General features: G+C 41.5%; 1 protein-coding gene across 1 annotated transcript; it reads right to left on the bottom strand.

Moving 5' to 3' along the window:
* Nucleotides 1-17538: 17538 nt before the first annotated feature.
* LOC101116018 (odorant-binding protein-like) lies at nt 17539-24990 on the bottom strand. The gene is made up of 8 exons (XM_060408479.1): nt 24916-24990; nt 23371-23583; nt 22748-22887; nt 21802-21872; nt 20705-20815; nt 19553-19651; nt 19228-19275; nt 17539-17749 (listed from the first exon to the last, which is right to left on the bottom strand). Exons 1-7 carry the CDS (start codon nt 24988-24990, stop codon nt 19268-19270), a joined length of 717 nt encoding a protein of 238 aa, XP_060264462.1. The 3' UTR covers nt 17539-17749; nt 19228-19267.
* Between the last annotated feature and the right edge of the window lie 841 nt (nt 24991-25831).

The raw sequence follows: 25831 nt of genomic DNA, 5'->3' as shown, positions 1-25831 counted from the left end.
TTTCCCTGTGATGAATACAACGCTCACTAGGGACAACTTTCTTGACCAGAATCTCCCCTCCCACTGCAGCAAGAGGATCCATAACCCTGTCCCCTGTCCCATGATGGTTTAGTACTTTTTCTCCTTCTGCCCTGGACACCTCTAGGGCATCTGTAATTAATTAACGTCAGAAATGTCTCTGATGAACACTTATACTATTAAAGGTCTATGTTTCTAGGTAGTTAAATTTAATGGGCACATTTGTTTGGGTTTTTTTTGTTTGTTTGTTTTTCTTTTTTAAATTTTAAAATCTTTAATTCTTACATGCATTCTCAAACATGAACCCCCCTCCCACCTCCCTCCCCATAACATCTTTCTGGGTCATCCCCATGCACCAGCCCCAAGCATGCTGGAGGCTTTCAGTAAAGATGCACCTGAGTCTTGTGTATATTAAACTAATTTATTTAAACTCTCAGAAGTCAAGCACCATCAGACAGGACGTGATTAGTGACCAGGAGAGGAGACAGGAAAGGGAGGGTGAGTGTGAAGAGAGAAGGATGGCGTTACTCAGGAAGCAGGAAAGTCGTCTTCATGTTGTTGATCTTGATTCCATGGAGATGAGGATGTGCCTGGTTTCAGGGACTATTTGTGTAGGTGTACAAAACAGAACCAAAGGTTTAGTAGAGTCACTGTGTGACGGCTGACAGGGGTGAGCCTCAGGCAGTAGGCTGTGCAGGGTACAGGAGCTGGTAGGTGATCCATTTTCAGAAGCCCAATGGACCTCAACACTTTACATCTCTGTGATGAAGATGGGGGAGTTCTCCCAAGGATGTACATTTGGTGAGACCTTTCCCATTGTAGTTGGATTCTACAAACTATGATTTTAGAATGCATGTTCAGACTCTGTGATTGGCACATGTTGGTAATCCCATAAACTTTTTGTTTGGGTCTTCAAGAATCAATTGTTTATTATTTACTGGGGTGCACTTGATTAGCGTGTTACACTAGTTTCAAGCATGCCATAAAGTGATTAATTTATGCATACAGATATTAATATCTGTTCTTTCTACATTCCCTTCCTATTTAGGTTTTTACAGAATACTGAGTATAGTTCCATACCAGGGTCCAGCTCCCACAGGATCCAGGGAAACCCGAAGGAGGAACGGCATCAGCAATTGCGATTGATTTAGAGAGAGAAATAAGGAAAGAATGTTGAAGATAGGAAAATAGAGGAGAGAAAGAGGCTGATATTCCTTGGTTTATCTTCCCGTTCAGGTCTTAGAAACCCAGGCAGATAAGTGAACGCAGGGAGCCTCTATGCTCCAAGGGATCAGCTTGAAAAAGAAAGTAAGAGAGAAAATGACTGATACGGGGAGACCAAGCTGTTTCAATGAGCGAGGCCCAAAAGCTTTATTTTTCAAAAGGTACTTTTATACCTTGCCTCATACATAGAGGGAAATGAAAGATGCAAGGTCATACAGAGTCAGCCCAAACATTCCAGCAGTTTTGCCCTTATCGAAACCAGGGTTTTTTTCTGCATACCTTTCCCACAAATGATGTTGTGTACAGTATCTTCTGGCCTTGGCGGCCTGTGAACATTTTATGACCCTCTTTTGATAAAGGCTGCTCAACCAGAAAACTTATTTTCCCTCAAAGTCTTTTTTCTTTATAGTTCTAATCTATGTCAGCCTCAGAAAATGCCAAAGAGAGTTACATTTCACAGAATAAAGGTGCAATGAGTTACAGGAAAGAACCAATTAGCTCAAAACTCTGATGTGGTTAATTTCAAGGCTACACTTGTTTTTCTTACATTCTCACTATGTTAACTAGTGCACTCCCAGGTGCACAGTGGATAAGAGATATGGGAACTTAGCAACAAGCATTGGCCCAATAATGAAATCCTACACCAGCACTACTCTAATAACTTTTAACTCTTTCAAAGGCTCTATGTTTTAGGCTTTCCTTGCCTCTCACAGTTGGGAGGCTGTAAATAATCACATGCGTAGCTGCAAGAGTCTGGATAAACCTGCTGAGCAAGCTAGAATGCTAACAGAGGCGGTTTGATTTGAAATATTCCTCTCATGTCCAGGAGACTTATTAGCTATAGCCCTAAGTTGACTTTCTCCAGAGAAAGGTGGTCAGGGTTATCCCCTTGTTAATGTCAGAGGAGTTGGTGAAAGTCATGAAATAGTAAAACACACAGATTCTGGTTTGGGGATAGATGCTCGAGAAAGCCTAGGGAGCCCCTTGAGTTAACAGTTCTTGCTTAACAGATCTCTTCCACATGACCCTGTCATGGGTGGGATCTCCCATGGCAGCTCCCGGCAGTTCCAGGTGCTATGGAGTTTGACTTTGTTTTCTATCCATCCTGTATACAACATTTTGCATCTGCTAACCCCAAACTCCTAATCCTTCTCTTCCCCAGCCCCTTTCCTTTATGAATCAGAACTGTGTTCTCTATGCCTGTGAGTCTGTTTCTGGTTTGTAAGGAAGTTCCTTCATGCCGCATTTTAGTTTCCACGTTTGAGTAGTATCGTGTATAGTTATCTTTCTCTTTCGTCTTACTTCACTTAGTATGACAGTCTATAAGTCCATGCATGTTGGTGTAGATGGTGTGATTTCATTGTCTTTTATGGCTGAGTAATATTCCATTGAACATATGTCCTACATATTTCTTATCATATTCCCCTGGAAGCTAGTTGTCTTTCGCTTATTTCTTTCTTTCCTTTCTTTCTTTTTTTTTAAATTTTCCTCAAGAGAAAATTAAAAGCCACACTTTAGCTTAAATCAGTGTTATCTTCTGAGGCTGTCTTAATGTAGAAAGTTTAAAGATCTCACTTTAAGTAAATCCTCTTCTGACAGGGAATATAATTCAAATGCATGTTTCAGACAGTGTGATTGGAAGGCCTTTACTGGTTCTGCCAGAATTACGTGAGATTAAACACTGATGTTGTAGATAATGTGAGCTCTCTGTAACCCAGGTGTCCTGGAGGAGGGATGTGTGTGGACAACCATGAAGTCAGGACTGACGGGAATACTAAATGGTTTCCCACCAACTTGTGGGGATTCCTGCTTCTCTGTGATGCGTGAGATCTGCAAGATTTCCTGCAGGTTAAGGCTCTCTCCCCAAAGCTGCTCAGCGTGAATCAAACAACAAATCCGCAATTTAATACAGCTCGAGAGAAGAGAAAGTACCTAATGTAACAGACAAAGCTCTCTAGGATAGAATGTAAGTGGTTGGGAGAAATAACCATTGCCTACAACATTTGGCAGGTATGAAATCACCCTGTGTCCTTATTGATTTACTGACTGGAGTGACATTTGTAACCTGTTTTCACTTACTCTGAGGTGATTGAGGTCTCCTGTCCACAGGGGTGATACCCATTTAGGGAAAGATCAAAAGGATAGGGAAAAAATGATCCACCGATTACTACCATTCCCAAGGAATTTCAAGACTCTTTTTTTTTAAAGTGAAGAATTATAAAGAAGATTATTTATGGAAAAAGAATATTTAAATACATTGATTTGTCTCCTGATAGTATATTTACCTATCAGGGGAATGATACATTTAGTAAAAAAAAAAAAATACATATATATAATTTCATTACCACTTTCAAAGAAATTCTCAATATTTTTTTCTTTGATGTTTTTCTGTCTTGTCAGAACCTTGAACTTCTGCCATGCTTCCTTTTCAATATTATTTACTTTAACTGCAAAACACCATGCAGGAAGTAGAATATTTGCCCCTTGCTAAGTCACTTCAGTCGTGTCCGATTCTGTGCGACCCCATAGACGGCAGCCCACCAGGCTCCCCCGTCCCCGGGATTCTCCAGGCAAGAACACTGGAGTGGGTTGCCATTTCCTTTTCCAATGCATGAAAGTGAAAAGTCAAAGTGAAGTCGCTCAGTTGTGTCCAACTCCTAGCGACCCCATGGACTGCAGCCTACCAGGCTCCTCCATCCATGGGATTTTCCAGGCAAGAGCACCGGAGTGGGGTGCCATTGCCTTCTCCATTTTCCTCTTAGAACTCCCAAAAAATATCTGAATGTAGAACAAGAAGTTGAGTGTGCAAGACAGATTTTCACTTGATAGAAATTAGTCTCAAAGAACTACCATTTCCCGTGACTCAGATGTCTGCTTCTCTGACTTTAGAATTAATCCTGCCCAACTCTGTAAATAGACTGCCCCTCAGCATCCCCAGCAGGACCCCAAAGACTTACAGAAGCTCCATGAATTTGGGGCTCCATCCATTACAGTATGGAATCTACCTGCTCTGTGACCTACGTCCTAAATGCTGTACCTATCACTCATGTCTTGTTCTGAATCCAAAAAAATAGGAAACCTGGTTCTGCCGTGACAGACGTACTCACCATGTCACATATAATAACATGAGTTGATTTACTGTTTAATTAACCCACTGTTCTCCCCAGCACCTTTCTTGAAATATACACACGTTATTCCAGCGGCTTTCACACCTCTCAGGGGCTCTATGTGGTCATTTGGGGCGATGTCAGTGTTCATAAGAACAATGCATTTGAAAAGTTGAACAGGACGAAGATTTAGTATAAAAGTTTCTGTTCCAAGAATTAGAGTGTATTGAGAAACCGGTATGAATTGAAGACATTGAGAGTAGCTCCGTTACGCCATGGCTTGAAATTAAAGTTTAAAAAATATGCATACCACAGAATATTTCATTTGTCCTCCAGTAATAAATAAAAAATTAAAAAGTATTTCAAAGTAACTCTCAAATTTTTGATTTGTTACTGTCAACAGGTAGCAATTAGTTAGAAGTGTTGATGATCTGATCCTCCCCACCCCTATAAGCTCCTCTCTCCTTAACTCAGTTAACATAAAAAAGCTAGGTCCCGTAGACTGCAAAATCCGCATACCACCTACTGACTTTATGGATAAAAGTGCTGACAATGGAAATGTTTCATGACAATGTCAATGTGAATATGAAGATGTCACCCTTATCAAATTCTCCCGCCAACTCTGTTGTCTGGCCATCATTATCCTCGCTGTGAGTATGTGCTACCAGGATTTTTTTGGATGCATATTTAACTTCAAATATATTTTTACCCTCATCTGTGAGAAAGAGAATATACTTATACACTACATCACCTTAACTTATTGTCAGGACGATTGATCATGGCAAATTGAGAGCGTTAGCAACAGCTCCTCTTGAATTGATCTGTGTCTCACTCCATGGGTGGACTGAATGTTAAAGTTGCAATGTCAGCAACAAAAGTAGCTAGAACATTTTTATTCCAACCTTTTCATACAGTTGACCTGATAACACATAGATTGTAGTCAAACATGTATCCCTTAGGACATGTAAAATGAGAAATGTTGCTTAAGGCTGTTACAAAGAACTTAGGGATAAAAATAATAGCTGCATCCCCATGGCTTAGAATGAAGACTACTTTTTATGGCTGAACTCAGAATGATTCCCTTGGATTCAAGTTCATCCTCCAGACCTTGGATGGATTAAAATATTTTAAGATTGTTTTAAAAAGTGCAAGACAATGAAGTGCAAACTCAAAATAGACCCTTGAGATGTCAGTTTGTAGGACTGTTGTAAGTCATCTGTAAGAACCCTACGAAACACAGGTCTACACCAGTTATTGAGTAACACCCATGATTGCAGGGAGACCTCCAAGCCATGTGTTTGAACCCTTGTCTCATGACAAAGGGCTTGGAGATCTTAGGGACTGGAGCCTGGTCACCCCTCTGATTGTTAGTAGGAGTGGAATTCAGGTATGTGGGGTTATTAAATGAAGTTGTGCCAAGATTTCTACCCAAGCATGCTCTGACCAGTGAGACACTCATACTTACAGTCAACAGTATAAGTACATCTTCTTGCTTCATTCCCGTGACATGTACATATTTCTATTTTACATCCTGCCTTAAAAACAAAGCATATGCAAGGTGGTTGAAATAATGAACCAATCTGACATATAATTAGGGTTTTCTCTGTTTTACCCCAAAGATTAAATGTGAGGTGTCACCTTAGTGCCTGTGAGCAATTTGACTTTCAAAAGAGAAGAAATATGTTCTCTAAGATCAAGTAACTATCAAGGAACAAGGATGGCTTGTCTACACATTAAATCTGAACAGTACCTCCAAAGATATGGGCTTCCCTCGTGGCTGTGCTGGTAAAGAATCTTCCTGCAATGCAGGAGACCTGGGTTCAATCCCTGGGTTAGGAAGATCAGCTGGAGAAGAGATAGGCTACCCACTCCAGTATTCTTGGGTTTGCCTTGTGGCTCAGCTGGCAAAGAATCTGCCTGCAGTGCAGAAGGCCCTGGTTTGATTCCTGGGTCAGGAAGATTCATTGGAGAAGAGAAAAACTACACACTCTGGTATTCTGGCGTGGAGAATTCCATGGACTGTATAGTCCATGGGGTCGCAAAGAGTTGGACATGACTGAGGGACTTTCACTTTCACTTTTTCCAAAGATAACCTACAAATGCAAAACAAGTCATGTTTAAAACCAAGTAAACATGGAGAAGACTCTTGAGAGTCCCTTGGACTACGAGGAGACCCAACCAGTCCATCCTAAAGAAGATCAGTCCTGGGTGTTCTTTGGAAGGAATGATGCTAAAGCTGAAACTGCAATACTTTCGCTACCTCATGAGAAGAGTTGACTCATTGGAAAAGACTCTGATGCTGGGAGGGATTGGGGGCAGGAGGAGAAGGGGATGACAGAGGATGAGATGGCTGGATGGCATCACGGACTCTATGGACGTGAGTCTGAGTGAACTCCGGGAGTTGGTGATGGACAGGGAGGCCTGGCGTGCTGTGATTCATGGGGTTGCAAAGCGTCGGACACGCCTGAGTGACTGAACTGAACTGAAACATGGAGAAATCTAGAATTTTAGGGAGAAATTAAAAGAATAAGCCTTTACAAAAAATAATTCCTGGAAACAGAGAGGTGTAGACAATGATTCTTTAGACAATATGATAGGAAAAATAAAATCACAAAAAATTAGAGAAAGAAATGTTTTCTCAAAACACACATTCTTCTTGCATAACAATACCCAAGAGGATTACACGCTGAATGACAGCTGTATGTGTGCACACACATTGACACACACACACAGGAGCCAACACCCAAGTACACATGATATGCTTCTATGACATAAGGAAGTCATATGTATATATGTATGTATGTATGTATGTAAAATTTATGAGAAGTGTATATTGTCAACTAAATACCAGAAGACTTTGACTGACTTCGTACTTGTGATGTGTGAAAAAAGTTATATTTGGCCCATAGGAAGCATGCACCCAAAGCAAATATTAATAGGGGAATAAACCAACAAGAACTGGATTGATTTTTTAACAGACACCTTAGAAATTATTTCCACAATGCATTGTGTTCACTGTCATTAACACTGCAAAAATTCATCAAATTTACTCAAAGCAACCACAAAGTGGGAACAAGACCATTTTCCCATTCTGCAAAATTTACAAAATTTTATAGATGCAAAGAATATCCTTTCCCTTGGCTTGAGGAATGTGACATCCTGCATAAGCAGATCGGAGATAAGTTTTTAAAATACTATGCTGAGTGATCAAAGCTGGGGAAATGAAGCAGGACTCGTCATCTTATTGTCCGAAGTTCTAGGAGAGGAGAGATTAAACAGTTCCCTTGTTACCCGTGGCTGAAGGGGTAGACACTTACTGGTGAGGGAAAGGAGATTTTTGGCAGAGGTGGAGGAATTTTATATCTGCACTGTGGAGATTGTGAAAAAAGGTGTGCACCTGTGAAAACACACTGAGCTATCCCACACACACACAAGGATGCGTATAATTACACATACGTTCACTTCGGTACAGTTGATTTTAGAAAGCGTTCACTCGTGAAAATTCAAGCATCTGCATGTGTTTGCTGATGCTCAGTCCTGTTCGACTCTTTGTGACCCCATAGACTGTAGACCGCCAGGCTCCTCTGTCCATGGGGATTCTCCAGGCAAGAATCGTAGAGCGGATGGCCATGCACTCCTCCAGGGGATCTTCCTGACTCAGGGATCCAACCCAAGTGTCCCTCATTGCAGGCAGATTTTTTACATTCTGAACCAGGGAAACCAAGTTCAAACCAAACTTGTAAACATAACAAAAGAAAGATAATATAATATTCTTTAAAAAATTAGTGTTATCAGATAGGTATATCTCCTGTGATACAATGTGTGTGTGTGTGTGTGTGTGTGTGTATCTATCTGTATCTGTATGTGTAGTTGCAATCTGATTGCAAGTTTAGTACCGATTATATACGTATACGATATATAATATCAATGTTTATGCATTTATATATATGTAAACCAGTCTCTCCAAGCAGAAAACTCTTAGTTGTTTTTTCTTAAAATATATATTTTTTGGAAACTGTCTGCCATGTCGTGGACATTTGCTGAGTGGTCCTTGGGGCTGTGAGTCTTTAGTAAACTCAGTGGTGATGAAACCTCCCATGAGGACGCCCTGAGGGCAGAGCTCACTGTGTGCTCTCCCCACCCTGCCCTTCACTTCTGGGCTCAGTGGGAACCGTTCCTTACAAATTCTGCAGGAAGGGGTCAAGCCCCTGGTGGGGACTGTGGCTTCCAGGACATGAGTCTCTTCTTTCTGCAATGTACTCCCTTTCCTTTAATGAGCTGATAAAGTGGGAGTGGGATGCAGTGCTTCTGGGACCCTGCCTCCCCCTCCACCAGTAAGCAAAGACTCCAGGACATTCCCTGGAGGCTCACAGGGGGACTGCCCCCCCCAGCTCAAAAACCCTGCTCAGCCCCACAGCTCAGGGGGTCATGCTTTCAACACCATCCAGAGAGCTCCCTGCAGACGGGGAAGCCACACCCTCCCCCAGGCTCGGGGTTTATAGATATTTTCCTTCCACATTGTTTTACTTACTTAACCCAAAAGTAGAAGTCTAAGGTCTCCTTTACATCATCAAACACAAGCTGACGGAAGTTAACCCTGAATAACCCGTTCTCCTGGATCTTGTCTGGGTTAGTGGATCCAATGTGCACTGATCTCCATTGTCCTGAAAGCTAAAGGTAGAATACCTATTTATAGTTTTCATCCTTGTCTTTTTATTTGATCCAACATCATTCATCACGAGTTTCCCATCCCTTGTGCAGACAGGCACAGATTATCTAACTTGACGGGACAAAGCAGGATGTGTGAAATAATGTACACAAATAAATGAAGTCAGAGGAAAAGAAGGAATTGAGACATTTCTGAGAGAGCTCGAGCTCTGATGTCAAATGCAAGCACTCCAACAGCTGTTTGGCTGATCCTCTTTCTCTGTTACAAGAGTAGGAAAAATTCATGAGAGTCAATTAGTACACACAAGAGATGATGCAGAGACCAAATAGAACAGGTATAGAGTCAGCTAATGGAGTAGTGTTGAGTTGAAGGGAGATGGATTGGCTCATGGATCCACATGAGAAAACTACCAAAGGGAGACACACAGACACAGACACACACACACAGACACACACACACACACCAAGACCTCCTGCCAGATCAGCCATCCCTGGTACCTCTGAGACACTTTGCTCAGCTTCCTCGTCTTGGGCTGCACAAACCACACAAAGGAGAAGAGTCAGGAACAGAACCTTCATCTTGTGTCTCTCGTGGTTTTTCTTCTGGAAAAGCTGAGGGTGTCCCAGTGGTTGGAGAGGATGGTAGTTGGTGCCACTTTTTATAGGATCCTTACATTGGTGTGACGCATCATGAACCCATGGTTGCCCCTTCTAAGATCACAGTTACAGAGATGTGATCTTCAATATCCTGCTTGGCAAAGGTCAGCTGTTTTAAGAGAAGCTCAGCTGAATCTGGACATTTGACCGGTAGACTAAGTGAGATACACATTTGATATTTCAAGGTTCGGATATTTATTTTCCTTTGCATCCTGAGATCCAAACTGTCCAGGAGACATAGCCCCAACTCCTGTAGTGTTTCCTTAATGTTGAGGCAAAGGTTTAAAATGTACTTCCTAAAACTAAAGTTGAGTGTGTTTTAACAAAGTTAAAAATATTTCCTAAGAGACACTTGGAAAGCCTCCTATTTCCCTTAAGTTGAGGAGCACGTCAGCACAAAGTGTTTATCACCTCCTCCTGCTTCACAGTGGGCTGTGTCCTCCTTATAACTAAGAAGACAATCCATTCAAATGCCCCTTCACCGCATCTGAGGATGGCATGTCTGTACATCATTTCCATCACTTGTTTTTCCAGACACACTTTTACCTGTCTAACCTGTAACATATCATTTACTCATTGACTGACTTGTTTTTCAAGCAAGAAAGAAAGCAACACAGTAGTTCTTGCAATTTCTAGAATTTTGAAGGAAAAAAAAATTGTTTTTCCCTGACTCTAAATGACTAGTTATTTTCAACTATTTTCAATGCCTAGTTATTTTACTCAAAAAGTCAAAGAATCTCTTCTTTGTATTTTTTTTTTCCTCAACCAGGAATCTTAATTCCCTGACTGGGTATGGAACCAGCACACCTCGCGTTGTTAAGTGTGGAGTCTGAACAACTGGGCCTCTAGGGTAGTCCTGACTCAGGTTGTTTTCTGGGGGGTTTTTGTTCTTCACAGGCAGATTTGGGCAACTATGTGTATAATAGGGGCATTTCTTGGTGCAAAGAAAGATGAAAGGACCTGTTAAGGACTAGAATCCACGGTCATTTTCCGAGGTTTATTCAGTCACATCCATGGGAATGTAGGTTCAGAAGAAGGAGCCCTGGGCAAGAATGCTGGAGTGTGTTGCCATTTCCTTCTCAAGGGGATCTTACTAACCCAGGGATAGAACCCCGGTCTCCTGCATTGCAGACAAATTCTTTACTGTCTGAGCCACCAGGAAAGCCCAGGTAGACAAACAGAAATGTGGAAAAAGGGAAGGAAGATATCCACTCTTGTTCTCTAGGGACTGTCCACCAAGAAGCAGGGTAAGACAGGGCAGGGACTGTTCTGAATAGTTACCCGGGTTGTACATTTCAGCAGAGATTTCAAGAGTGCCCCATTGGTCTGACTCAGGAAAGATTGATCATTCTTCCACTAAATGTCAGGGAGACACTTTGAGATGCGCACAGCCCAAAGGATACACACTCAATGTGAGCCGAGGAGGTAACGTCTATAGTTTGTCTCAAGTTTTCGTGCCAGAGCTTCTGTGGAGCTCGTATCGCCATTGAGAACCTCTCGAAGCCCTTCAGGTGGACGAACAGAAAGCTGATGTATCCATGACCCTCCCAATACTTGTGGAAACTTTTAGGATTGCAGGTTGACGTGGACAGGAGGAAATCTCCTGTAAATATCAGAGAGGACAGTCCCAGAGAGAAAGGTCCCATTATTTGTCACCACTGGGCATCTTTGTTTTCATGTTCCCGTACTGGAATTTATTGATCAGCATCTGTTTTCCTTCCATCGTGCATGTTAAGTTTTACTGAATGATGGACAATTTAATTCCTTTGTGGGCATTTGAATCAGTCAGCCTCTAGACTTAGTCCTTTTTCAAAGCGTGTTATTATTCATATCAATTATATGGGAATTAGAGTTTTCCACCCTCCACCCTATGTAATAATGGGTGACTGTTAGCTAATGTTAGGCTGGGAACAAAAGCCAGCATCAACAATGGCAAACCTCAGACCAGCACTTCTCAACGTGTGGGCACCAGTGAGAGAAAAGTTACAATCTCTGCAGAATGTCTTGATTCCTCCTTTACCTTTACCAACAAACTAGAGAATAATTTTTTGTGCAATGATGTGTAAACACGTACTCTTGGGTGCATCATAAAGAACGTGCATTCTGTAAGATTCCTCCTTGTCCAAGCTTTGTTCTGAATTCGGTAAATACAGATTTAGTGCCAACAGGAGCTTCGGAATTCAGCAGGAAGCAGACAGACTCAGCACAGCATCCAGTAGGCTGCCTTCCTGTGAAAGCACACAAATATATATTAATACAAGAAGCAAGAAATTGCCGCATAAATCCCTGTTTATATGTTGCAGGGTGAGGAATAAGCAAAGATGGGAACTTAGAGTGTGTTTCAGGTCCTGTTTTGGAAAGAAGGAATATTTTCATAGAGAAGGTTTTGAGTGATGCTCTGAGTATAGTTGGAGGAGTGCGTTTAGTTTGTATCTGTGAGAACTCAATACGACCTGAGAACAGAAAATGCAAATATGTTTTCAACGGTCACCTTGGTTGGGTGTATCTCTCAAAATTCTACAAGTGTGTTCACTTTTTTTTCCTTTTACTTAATTTTACTTTACAATACTGTATTGGTTTTGCCATACATCAACATGAATCCACCACGGGTGTACATGAGTTCCCAATCCTGAACCCTCCTCCCACCTCCCTCCCCATACCATCTCTCTGGGTCATCCCCGTGCACCAGCCTCAAGCATCCTGTATCCTGCATTGAACCTAGACTGATGATTCATTTCTTACATGATATTATACATGTTTCAATGCCATTCTCCCAAATCATCCCACCCTCTCCCTCTCCCACAGAGTCCCAAAGTCTGTTCTATCCATCTGTGTCTCTTTTGCTATCTCACATACAGGGTTATCGTTACCATCTTTCTAAATTCCATATATATGTGTTAGTATACTGCTCTGAGTATAGTTGGAGAAGCACATTTAGTTTGTATCTGTGAGAACACAATACTACCTGAGAACAGAAAATGGAAATGTGTTTTCAACGGTCACCTTGGTTGGGTGTATCTCTCAAAATTCTACAAGTGTGTTCACTTTTTTAAAAGAAATTTTATTTTTTATACAGACTGTGTTTTAAAACTTTAAAATGGTTGCATATTTGCTTCTATTTCATCCTTTGGTTTTTTTTTTTTTTTTTTTTGCCTCCAAGGCATGTGTGATCTTAGCTCCCAAACCACAGATCGAACCCACATTGAAAGGTCCTCACCTCTGGACCCATCAGGGAAGACCCTTGAAATGCATTCACTTTGATAAGGCATTCCACTTAAAAGAATTATGACACAATTCATAGAGACAAAAAGCCTTAACTGGTTTGTTGGTTGTGGTGTTGAATCACTTAGAAATAAATTTAACAGTCTTGTCATTGTTACAGATTCACAGTGGAAAATATAGGAAATTGGATTCATAAATAGGTTCTCTGTGAATCGACACAATCTGTAAAATTATGACTCTTTGAAATAAACAGAAACATGATGCTCTTTATATTTTAATTTTCACATATGTGTAAAGCAAACAACTGCTCTCCAGTATGTTTGTGCATCTGTGCAACAATGAGAAAGCATGAATATGTATATAGAATTGTTATAAAATTTGTTGGAGTATAGTTTCTTTACATTGCTGCGTTAGCTTCTGCTTAAGCAAAGTGAATAAGTTATCCATATCCGTATATCAACTTTTTTTTTTTTCAGATTTCCTTCCCATTGGGTCACCTCAGAGCATTGAGTAGAGGGGAGTTCCCTGTGCTGGACATTTCTCTGTAGTTCTCTATTTTATATGGAGCATCAACAGTATTAAAAGAAAGAAGAAGAGAAAGATGCTGGGAAAGACTGAGGGCAGAAGGAGAAGGAGTTGGGTGGAGATAGCAAGGAGATAGAAACTCTAGGAGACAGCAAGTCAGTTCAGTCAGTTCAGTCGCTCAGTCATGTCCGACTCTTTGCGACCCCATGGACTGCAGCACTCCAGGCCTCCCTGTCCATCAGCAACTCCCAGAGTTTACCCAAACTCATGTCCATGGAGTCGGTGATGCTATCCAACCATCTCATCCTCTGTCGACCCCTTCTCCTCCCACGTAACTGAGCCTCTCACATCCATATATGACCACTGGAAAAACCATAGCCTTGACTAGATGACTAGTCATCTGATCCTCTCATCTAGTTAAGGAGATAGCAAAGGACGGGGAAACCTGGTGTGCTACAATCCATGGGGTCACAAAGAGTTGGACAGAACTTAGTGACTGAACAACATCCATAGTGTATATTGTGTCAGCCCCCATCCCCCAATCCATCCCGTCCTCCCCTTCTCCCTAGGTATCCATATGTTTGCTCTCTGTGTCTGTGTCTCTCTGTCTGCTCTGGAATTCAGTTTATCTGTACACTTCTCTAGAATCCACATCCATGTGTTAATAGACAATATTTGTTTTTCTGTTTTTAACTTGCTACACTCTTTCTGATGGTCTGTAGGTCCATCCACTTCTCTGCAAATGACTAAACAGTGTTCCATAGTATATATATGGAACTGTATATATACAGTATTTTTACCTTGGAAATCCCATGAACAGAGGAGCCGAGTGGGCTACAAAGAGTCAGATGCCTTAGCAAGTAAATAATAACACAAGTATTGACATCTTTTTCCATTCCTCTGTTGATGAACATATGGCTTGCTTGCATGTTCTCACTATTGTTCATCATGCTGCTAACCAGTGGCATGCATGTACATTTTGGATTTGTTTTTCTATGAGTTTGGTGGCTCAGATGGTTAAGAATCCACCTGCAATGTGGGAGACCTGGGTTTGATTCCTAGGTTGGGAAGATCCCCTGGAGGAAGGCATGGCAACCCACTCCAGTATTCTTGCCTGGAGAATCCTCATGGACAGAGGAGCCTGGTGGGCTACACAGTCCATGGGGTCGTAAAGAGTTGGACATGACTGAGCGATTAAACACAGCACACCTGGGCTTATGGAGTTTAAAGAAATCTGTGACAGGTACCTAATTCTGTTTAAAGAATTAAGTAGCAAATCAGAATGGAAAAAAGAAACTTTACTACGAACTCACACAGTCCCAAGATTTGGAAACAACTTGGCGATTGAACCACAACCATCACCACATATGATCATGTATCTGTGGATGGCTTTCTCTAAATTTAGTGATATTTCTTCTAAATTTTCTATTAAATACACTAGGCCTGCAAGTTAAGGAACAGTTTTCTCCATTTCATTTAGAGATAAATGATATTAGAAATGTTTGGATTTATTATATATTAATTTTTATAACCCATCATGCACATAATGTGTATATTTTTGTGAGGAGTATTAATTCCAAAAAAACATATATCTGCTTATAGTTTCCTCATAGTCTGTATCTTTTGACTTTGTGATGATAATCCATTTTTTATTAATATAGTTATCACAGATACGCACGGTCACACACATGTATATTTGAGTGTATATGTGTATGTGTATATCAGTTCAGTTCAGTTCAGTGGCTCAGTCGTGTCCGACTCATTTCGACCCCATGAATCGCAGCACCCCAGGCCTCCCGGTCCATCACCAACTCCCGGAGTTCACTCAGACTCACATCCATCGAGTCCGTGATGCCATCCAGCCATCTCATCCTCTGTCGTCCCCTTCTCCTTCTGCCCCTAATCCCTCCCAGCATCAGAGTCTTTTCCAATGAGTCAACTCTTCACATAAGGTGGCCAAAGTACTGGAGTTTCAGCTTTACCATCATTCCTTCCGAAGAACACCCAGGACTGATCTCCTTTAGAATGGACTGGCTGGATCTTCTTGCAGTCCAAGGGACTTTCAAGAGTCTTCTCCAACACCACAGTTCAAAAGCATCAATTCTTCATCGCTCAGCTATAGACACACATAAATACATATATGTGTATATGATATTTCAGAATTGTTGACTTGTTCATGAGAGATCTTGTACTTCAAAATTTCTTAAGAGATTCACCCCATTCTGTGGTGTTCAGTTGCCTCTGTGTATATCTACCCATCAGTCCAGCATTCCCAGACATTGTATGACGATCATAGTCAGAACTTCAACTGCATACACTGTGCTATACAAGCAGGAGAATTTAAACCTTGTCCTTGACCTCTGTTACTACCAACTAAGCCAGGGAAACTTTCATTACCGGTGCCTTTGACATTGGCCAGCTGTAGCTCATTTGGAGGCCAAGTCTCTGCAGGAAATAAAACATTAATTCTGCTACATATCACTTAGGTTTAGTTTTATTTTGCCAGCTCTGAAGCTGAATCTCTATGCTTTGGCTCAACTATTTTAAAAAGTCCTATATCCTGAGGAAAAAAAAAAGATCATGGTACCTGGTCCCATCACTTCATGACAAATAGGTGGGGAGACAATGGAAACAGTGACAGACTTTATTATTTTGGGCTCCAAAATCACTGAAGGTGGTCACCGCAGCCATGAAATTAAAATACACTTATTCCTTGGAAGAAATGTTATGACCAACCTGGACAGCATATTGAAAAGAAGAGACATTACTTTGCCAACAAATGTCCATCTAGTCAAGGCTATGGTTTTTCCAGTAGTCATATGTATGGATGTGAGAGTCGGGCTATAAAGAAAGCTGAGTACCAAAGGATTGATGCCTTTGAACTGTGGTGTTGGAGAAGACTCTTGAAAGTCCCTTGGACTGCAAGGAGATCCAACCAGTCCATCCTAAAGGAAATCAGTCCTGAATATTCATTGGAAGGACTGATGCTGAAGCGGAAACTCCAATACTTTGGCCACCTGATGCAAAGAGCTAACTCATTTGAAAAGACCCTGATGCTGGGAGGGACTGGGGGCAGGAGGAGAAGGGGCTGACAGAGGATAAGGTGATTGGATGGCATCACCGACTCAATGAACATGAATTTGAGTACACTCTGAGAATTGGTGATAGACAGGAAGGCCTGGCGTGCGACAGTCCATGGGGTCGCAAAGAGTCGTGCATGACTGAGTGACGGAACTGAACTGAACTGAGCTGTAGCTTATTTGGAGGTCAAGTCTCTGTAGGAACTAACACATTAATTCTGCTACGTATCACTTAGGTCTAGTTTTATTCTGCCAGCTCTTAAGCTAGACCTCTATGCTTTGGCCCAAACTTTGAAATAAGTCCTACATCCTGAGGCTGCTTGGGCTTGCAGATTGTAAAGCCCTCGAGGAGCATAGGGAGCTGATCAGTGTGCTCCCCCAGGGACAGTGGGTGGAAACACTAACACCCCCTGCTCTTTGAAGTAGAAGAGGATGGAAGGCCCCCTTTAGATGCTGTGAACATTTGTGACTCCTTCCTGACCTGCCAATCATCTTGCTCCTGCAAAGCCTGCACTGATTGCGTGGTCCTATGAATGGACCAAGGCTCAATGCCTGCCGACCTTGGATTCATAGTGATCCAAAAGGTGAGAAACATCAAGCCCTTCGGCTCAACTGCAGATTTTCTGGTGCTGTCAGAATACCCACTCATCCTGTTGTGGCTGTTGGCATCTTATACTTTGTGGCCATTGGCATCTTATACTTTGTGGCCCTTGGCATCTTATACTTTCTCCCCATGAAGCTCAGACAGTGGAATATCTGCTCCTTTCCTTGTAATGAAGAAAGATGCTTTCCAGGGACGTCTTTTTGACCAGACCGTTCCCTTCCCTCCAGTGAGAGAATCCTGAACCCTGTCCTCTGTCCCGTGAAGACTTAGTCTTTTCTCTTCTCTCCCTTGGACACCTCTAGGACAGCTCTATTTACTCCATAAGTATCTTTAATTGAGCAGCTATCCATTTAAAGGCATATGTTTCTGGATAAATTTAAGGTGCATCTTTTTAAAAAGGAGATTTTCTCTACAGATACACATAAGTCAGGTGTGTATTGAACCAATTTAATTAGATCCTCAGGAATCACATACCACCAGACAGAACGTGATTACAGACCAGGAGATTTGAGACAGGAAAGATGAGTGTAAGTGTGAAGAGAGAAGGACCATGTTAATCAGGAACCAGGAAAGTGGTCTTCATGTTGTTGATTTTGATTCCATCATGTTGTTGATGTTGATTCCATCGAGACAAAGGACTCTTTCTGTAGGTGAGTAAAAGAGAACCAAAGGTTTAGGAGAGTCAACTGTGTGACGGCTGACAGCGGTGAGCCTCAGGCAGTAGGCTGTCTGTGGTACAGGAGCTTGTAGCTGATGCAATGGACAGAATGCCGGTGGACGTGAATATCACACATCTCTCTGATGTAGGTGGGGGTCCATATGGAATTTTGCCCAGGAGGTATATATGGGGTAACGTTTCCCATTTGGGTCAATTCTCGGAGCTACAGTTTCAGAATGCCTGTTCAGGGGTGTGATTGGAGCACACGCCTCGGATGCCGCAAGTTCTATCTTTTCAATCTTCAAGGATCAAATTTTTAGTTTTTATTTTATATTGGACTATATTTGATTGACAATGCTATCTTAGTTTCAGGAGTTCAGCAAATTGATTAATTTGTATGTACACATATAAATATCTATTCTTTTTCAGATTCGTTTCCTATGTAGGTTTCTACAGAATACTGCAGATAGTTCCCTGGGATATACTGTTTGACCTTGTTGTCTATCCATCCTATAGATAATAGTTGCATCTGCTAATCCCAAACTCTCCATCCTTCTCTTCCCCAGCCTCCTCCCCCTTGACAACCCCAAGTCTCTTCTCCAAGTCATTGAGTCTGTTTTGTAAGTAAGTTCCTCCGTGTCATGTTTCAGATTCCACATATAAGTGATGTCATATAATATTTACCTTTCCCTTTTGACTTACCTCACTTCGTATGGCAATCTCCAGGCCCATCCACGTTGGTGCAAATGTATCATTTCATTCTTTTTTCTGACTTAGTAATATTCCACTGACTATATGCCTCACGTCTTTCTTATCACACTCATTAAGAAGCTACAATTTTTCTTTGATTTTTGTCTTTCATTTTTTTCTTCAACAGAAAATTAGAAGCCACACTTTACATGAGATGAGTGGCAATTTCGGAAGCTGTCCTAGTTTTCAAAGTTCAAAGACCTCACTTTAAGAGAATCTCCTTCTGAAGGGGAATATAATTGAAATGCATGCTTCAGACACATGGTGACAAGTCCTTTTAGGTTCTGTCAGAAACATATGTGATTAAACATTAGTTTTGCAGAAAGCTTGAGCTCTCTCTAATTCCAGTTCTCCTGGAGGAGGGATGTGTATGGGCAACCCTGAGGTCAGGACTGACAGGAACACTAATTAGTTTCCCCCAACTTGTGGGGATTCCTGTTTCTCTCTGATGAGTCTGGTCTGCAAGATTCCTGCAGGATAAGGCTCTCTCACCAAAGCTGCTCGGCATTAATCAAGCAACCCACTTGCGATTTAATATGGCTCCAGAGAAGAGAAATAAGCTAGTATAACAATAAAAGTTCACTAGTGATAGAATGTAAGTTGTTGGGGCAAAAAAAACCCACTACCTACAGAAGGTGAGAGGTATGAAATCACCATGTGTCCTTATTGATTTATTTAATGCAGCAACATTAATAACAGATGTTTTTCACTTACCCCGAGGTTGATTTGAAATGTATAGTTTTCCTCAAGGAAGCTAGTCATCTGGGGGAAGATGAAAAGGACAGGAAATAAAGATTCACAGATTACTACCATTCCAAAGGATTTACAAGGCTGGTTTTGTTTGTTTGTTTTCTTTAAGTAAGAGGTTATGGAAAAGATTATTTCTGGAGAAAGAAATTTTAAATAAGTTGATTTGTTTATTAATAGAATATTTATATGATAATGATAAATGATTTATATGATAATGATATATTTATCATTAACTATCGGTAATGATATATCAGAATGTTATATTTAGGAAAAAGTATAATCCCATTACCAGTTTCGATGAAATTCACAACGTTTTTCTCTTTAATCCCCTTTTCTTGTGTCAGCTCCTTGAACTTTTGTAAGCCTTCCTCTTCAATATTTACTTTAACTGAAAAATAACATGCAGAAAACAGAATGTTTACCTCTGAGACCCCAGAGAAATTTCTCAGTGCAGAAAAAGTAGTTGAGTGTGCAAGTCAGATCTTCACTTGTTACAAATTAAGCCTCAAACAATTTGCATTTCCCATGAGACAGAAATCTGCTGTCTGTGTTAAGAATTAATTTCTGTCCAACTGTGTAACTAGATCCCCAGCGGTATCAATAACAGGACCCTTAAAGGCTCACAGTAGCTCAATAAATTTGAGGGCCCATCCATCACAATAAGCGAATGACCTGCTCCATGACCAGCTTCCCAGGTGTCTGTAGGTGCCACTTGGGTCATGCTCTGGACCCATATAAATGGGAAACAGGGTCCTCCCCTGACAGAGAGATGTGTTCACCACATCACAAATGATAATGGGACATTAACTATTCTATAATAATACACCATTCTACCCTATACCTTTCTTGGAGTAGACACCTGATATCCTGTTGGTTCACATAACTCTCCAACTTCTCAGTGCTTCTGTGTGGTTATTTGGGGGTGTTATCAGTGTTCATAAAAACAATGCATTTGAAAGTTTGAAAGGGGCAAAGTTTTATTATAAAAGTTTCTGTTCCAAGGCTTAGAGAGTATTGAGAAGCTAGTATCAACTGAGGAAATTGAGAGTAGCCTCATTTTAGCCATGGCTTGACATTACTTGAGGTGTTTAAAAAAAACAAAGCAAACGAAAGAACTAGAAACCAAAAAACATTGTAATTTTCCTCCCATTAAAATTTTAAAAAAACCTTAAGCTGTTTTTAGTGAAATTTAGTTTGTTTCGAAATTTCCACAGGTGAGAATTATTTTTAAATTCCTGATGATCTGATCCCCATACCCCTACAAGCTCCTCTTCCCTGGTAGATTACTTTCCAGAGTCCCTAACACCGTGAACGAAAAGAAATAGGTCCCCTAGACGGAGTAACGGATATAGTCACCATATACTGATTTTATGGACAAAGACACAGACAGAGGAAATGTTACATGATCTTGTCCTTGTGAATAGGAAGCTGTCATACATACCAAATAGTCCAGTGAGTACTGTCTTCTTGCCGTGTTCATCCACGTTGATGTTATGGGCTACCAGAATGTTTCTGGACGCATGAGTAACCGCAAATACATTTTCACCCTCATCTGTGAGAGAGAGAGAAAAGATACATATGTACAACCTTGCCTTAATGTCTTGTCAGTTGGATGTATTGTGACCTTTTGAGTGTAGCAGCAACGGCACACGCGCTATAGATCTGTGTCTCACTCCGCGGGTGAGCTGAAGGCTACGGTCGTTATGGCAGCAAGCGAAACAGACAAGCCTTTTCTCGCCCCAAATTTTCATACAGTTGATTGGATACACTTAAGCTGTAGTCAAATATGTACCCTTTGGGCCCCATAAAAATAGGAATATATTTCGGGGCTGTTATAAAGAACCTAACAATATCAATGTTAGCCAGCATCCCCATGGCTTTCAACAGAAGCTGCCTTGATGATTGAACTCAGGATCATTTCCTCGGATTTATGTTCATCCACTGAGCCTTGGATGGATTAAGATGTTTTAAGATTTTTTTTTTTTGAGTGAATGATACTGATGTGCATACTTTAGACTCATGAGACATCAGTTCATAAAGTGAAAGAAAGTGAAGTCGCTCAGTCGTGTCCGACTCTTTGCGACCCCGTGAACTGTAGCCTACCAGGCATCTCCATCCATGGGATTCTCCAGGCAAGAGTACTGGAGTGGGGTGCCACTGCCTTCTCCAGGGGAATCTTCCCAACCCAGAGATCGAACCCAGGTCTCCCACATTGGAGGCAGATGCTTTAACCTCTGAGCCACCAGGGAAGATATCATCAGTTCATCAGGTTGTTGTAAATTACGTGTCAGAACCATATGAAATACAAGTCTTCACATGCTATATCATTGGGTAACACTAATAATTGCGAGGAGACCTCCAAGCCATGTGTTTGAACCCTTGTCTCATGACAAAGGGCTTGGAGATCTTAGGGACTGGAGCCTGGTCACCCCTCCGATTGTTAGTAGGAGTAGAATTCAGGTATGTGGGGTTATCGAATGAAGTTGTACCAAGATTTCTACCTAAGCATACTCTGACCAGTGAGAAACTCATACTTACAGTCAACAGCAAAAGTGCCATCATCTTGCTTTATTCCCGTGACGTGTTTATATTCCCATTTTCCCTTGTGTCTTAGAAACAAAACACATTCAAGCAGGTGGATTAAAGTCATGAAAAAAATGACTGTAAAAATGTAAAATGACTGAAAAAAAATGATATAAAATTAGGATTTTCTTTATTTCTTCCCAAAGATTAAGTGTAATGTATAAGCTTAGTGCCTGTAATAATGTGGCCTTCAAAAGAGAGGAAACATGTTCTCTGAGGGGAAGTCACTATCGGGTGACAAGGAGGGCTTGTCTATTAAATCTGAGCCATAGTTCCAAAGATAAAGTTCAAACACAGGGTAAATCATGTTTAAAGCAGAATATGGAAGAATCTAGAATTTTAGAAAAATAAAAGAATACCTGTTTTGTTTTGTTTTTTTAAATACTTCCTGTAAAGAGATAGTTGTGGTCAACATAACAGGCCTTGGGTGTTCTCATAACCTGGGCAATGATTGATTAAATAATAGGGGGAAAAATCACCCACTTAGGAAAAGAAATATTTAATTTTATGAAGATACACACTGTTCTTCCATCACAGTACCATAAGAGGATTAAACACTGAAAGACACAAATGTTAACACCTTATACACGCACAAGAAAACACACGTGTACACACGATATGCTTATATGACATAAGGAGATTGTATATGTGACCCTCTGTCCTTTAATGAGCTGATGCGAGTGGAGCTTCTGGAACACCCTTCCCCCAAGCAAAAGCTCCAGGACATTCCCTGGAGGCTCACAGGGGAACTGCACCCCCAGCTCAGAGACTCTGGTCAGCCCCACAACTCAGGGCGTCATGCTCTCAACACATCCAGAGAGCTCCCTGCAGACGGGGAAGTCACACCCTCCCCGAGGCTCGGGGTTTACATGTGTTTCCCTTCTGGGTGATTTTTACTTACTTGACGTAAAAGTAGAAGTCTATTGTGCCCTGTTCATCATCAAACAGAAGTTTCTGGAGGTAAACCCTGAATGGCCCGTTGGGCTTGATCTTCCCCAGGTTACTGGAAGCAATGTATGCGGTTCTCCATTGCCCTGAAAGCTAACAGCAAAATTCCCCTTAGAAATTGTAGTCCTTGTCTTTCTCTTTCATCCAGCCTCATCAGGCATGAGTTTCCCATCAGCTGTGCAAATCAGAGACATAATCAAAACTGACTGAACAGACGAGGGCTTATAAAATACAGTAAAACTGAACTCAGAGTGAGAGAAGCAATCGGGACATTTCTGAGCAAGCTTGAGCTCTGGTGTCAGATGCAGGATCTGGAATCCAACAGCTGTTTGGCTGATCCTCTTTCTCTGTTATGAGAGCAGAGAAAGAAATGCATAAGAGGCAACTTATACACAGTAAAGATGAAACAGAACAGGCCTAGAGCCCGTAAATGGAGCAGAGTTGAGGTGGAGGGAGATGGCTCACTTTATGGATCCATGATAACAAAATCACAAAAGGAATACACACACACACACACACACACACACACACACACACACTCCAAGACATCCTCCCAGATCAGACCATCCCTGGTACCTCTGAGAGACTTGGCTGAGCTTCCTCTTCTTGGGCAGCACAAATCACACCAAGTAGTAAACTCAGGAACAGAACCTTCATCTTGAGGCTCTCGTTGTCTTTCTTCTGTCGAGGCTGAGGGGATCCCAGTAGCTGGAGAGGATGGAAGCTGGTGCCACTTTTTATAGGACTGATATGTTGGCGTGACGCATCATGAACCAATGGTTGCTCCTCCTAAGACCAGGGTTACATAGAAGTCATCTTCAGTATCCTGCTTGGCAGGAGCCATCTTTCATGTCATTTTGTCATTGTTATCATGACGATTGTTTTAGGAGAAGCTTGAGTGATTCTGGACATCTGACCTTTAGAGTGAATGAGAATTCACAAAACACATCCGATATTTCAAGGTCAGGAGTATTTATTTTCCTTTATATTCTGACATCAGACTGGGATGTGCTGTCCAAGGTACATACACCCCCATTCCTGTATTGTTTCGTTAACATTTAGATAGTTTAAAATGTATTTTCTAAAACTAAGTTGAGTGTGTCCTTTAATAAACTTAAAAATATTTCCCACGAGACTATTGGAAAGCCTCCTGTTTCTCTGGGATGACAAACATGTCAAAGCAAAGTCTTTATCCCTTCCTCCAGACTCACAGCAGGCTCTGTCCATCTTATAACTAGGAAGAGGACCTAATTAACGCTCCTTAACCTCACCTAATCAATGCTCCTGAACCTCACCTAATCAATGCTCCTTAACCTCATGCCTGAGGAATTTTGTCAGCAATTTATTCCCGGCTTGGCCTGTGAAGGATCTTGGATCCAGAACCAAGGGTCATTCAGTCATACGCATGGGTGCACGGCTTCAGCAGAAGTGGTGCTCATTAACACCTCTATTGGACAACGAAGAAGGGTTAGAAGGTTTGAGTACACTGGCCCCAAGCGAGTTTAGAAGTCACCCCACACCCCAACTCTGTGACTGTTTGTCCCTGAGACCTGCGGTGTCAGGGAAAGAGAGCCATCAGGGTTCAGTTAGATAAACTCGAATGTACAGAGATGAAAGATACATATGCCCGTTGGTCTCTTGAGAGTCCCCACCTAGAAGCAGGGTAACACAGAGTAGGGGCCCCTCTCAATGGTCAACCCAGGCTGTAGATTTCAGCATAGCTTCCAAGGGTGCCCCATCAGTCTGACTCAGGAAAGATGGATCATTTGCTACTAAATGTCAGGGAGACACTTTGAGGTGCACAGAGCCCCTGTAAAGGACAGATCAACACTCAGTGTGAGTGGCAGCAGTGATATCTATACTTTGCCTCAAGTGATCCTGCTAAAAATCGTCACGACTTGGAGCTTCCTTTGAGTTCGTATTTTCCACTGAGAACCTGTCGAAGCTCTCCAGGAGAAGAGGAAAAGAGAGATAGGAAAAGTAAAAAAGTAACATATCCATACATTTCCTAATACTTGTGGAAGCGTTTTGGCTTGTTGCAGGTTGACTTGAGGAGGAGAAAATTTCCTACAAATATCAGAGAGGACTGGTCCCATAGAGAAAGGTCCCAGTGTATCTCACCATTCGGAACCATTGTTTGTATGTTCCCGTATTGGTATTTGTCAAGCGGTGTCTGTTTTCTTTTTTATCATACATGTTAGTTTGCTGAATGATGGATGCTTCCTTCCATTCTGGACACTTCAATCCATCAGCCTCTTGACGTTGTCCTTGATCACAGCGTGTTGTTAACATCAGTCATATAGGAGTTGGAGTTTTCCACCTCCTCCACCCTACTGTAATAAGGGGTGAGTGTTAGCTGATGTTCGGTTAGAAAAAAGAGCCATCGTCAGCAACAGTAAACCCCTGACTGGCCCTTCTGAAGTTGTGTGCAAGGAGGCAGGGTCTTGATTTCTAATTCCTCTGACAGTCACAGATGAGAAATAAGTTCGGTACAGCATGCTGCAAACATTTACCTCTATATAGACATCATAAAGGACGTGTGTTCTGTAAGAGTCTTCCTGTCCACACTTGGACCTGAATTCAGTGAATACAGGTTTAGTGCCAACAAGAGCTGAGCCTCAGAATTCAGCAGGAAGCAGACAGACTCAGTACATCATCCAGTGAGCTGCCTCCTGTGAAAGGAGTCAGATGCATATGAATAGAAGCTAACAAAGAATTGCCAAGTAAATCCCTCTTTAGAAGTTGTAAGATGAGAATTTAAAAAAAAAAAAAAAAAAAGGAAAGTGAAGAGTGTGTTTGGGCTCCTGTTTGATGACGAGGGAATATTTCCATAGAGAAGGTTTTGAGTGATGCTCTGAGGAAGAAAAGCTATGACCAACCTAGACAGCATATTAAAAGAGAGACATTACTTTGTCCACAAGGGTCCATCTAGTCAAAGCTATGGTTGATCCAGTAGTCATGTGTGGATATAAGAGTTGGACTATAAGAAAGCTGAGCACCAAAGAATTGATACTTTTGAACTGTGGTGTTGGATAAG

The sequence above is a fragment of the Ovis aries genome, chromosome Y, assembly GCF_016772045.2.
Source record: "Ovis aries strain OAR_USU_Benz2616 breed Rambouillet chromosome Y, ARS-UI_Ramb_v3.0, whole genome shotgun sequence".
Lineage (NCBI taxonomy): Eukaryota > Metazoa > Chordata > Mammalia > Artiodactyla > Bovidae > Ovis > Ovis aries.
This window is presented reverse-complemented; position numbering and strand designations above follow the sequence as displayed.

What these genes read in the sequence shown, in the direction of transcription:
- LOC101116018 (XM_060408479.1), bottom strand. Translation starts at nt 24,990, where the DNA reads ATGTATGATAAAAAAGAAAACAGACACCGCTTGACAAATACCAATACG. An exon ending in ACAAACAATGGTTCCGAATG is followed by an intron (nt 23,584 to 24,915) that starts GTGAGATACACT and finishes CCCTGGTCTTAG; the next exon opens with GAGGAGCAACCATTGGTTCA. An exon ending in GACTTCTACTTTTACGTCAA is followed by an intron (nt 21,873 to 22,747) that starts GTAAGTAAAAAT and finishes TTTGTTTCTAAG; the next exon opens with ACACAAGGGAAAATGGGAAT.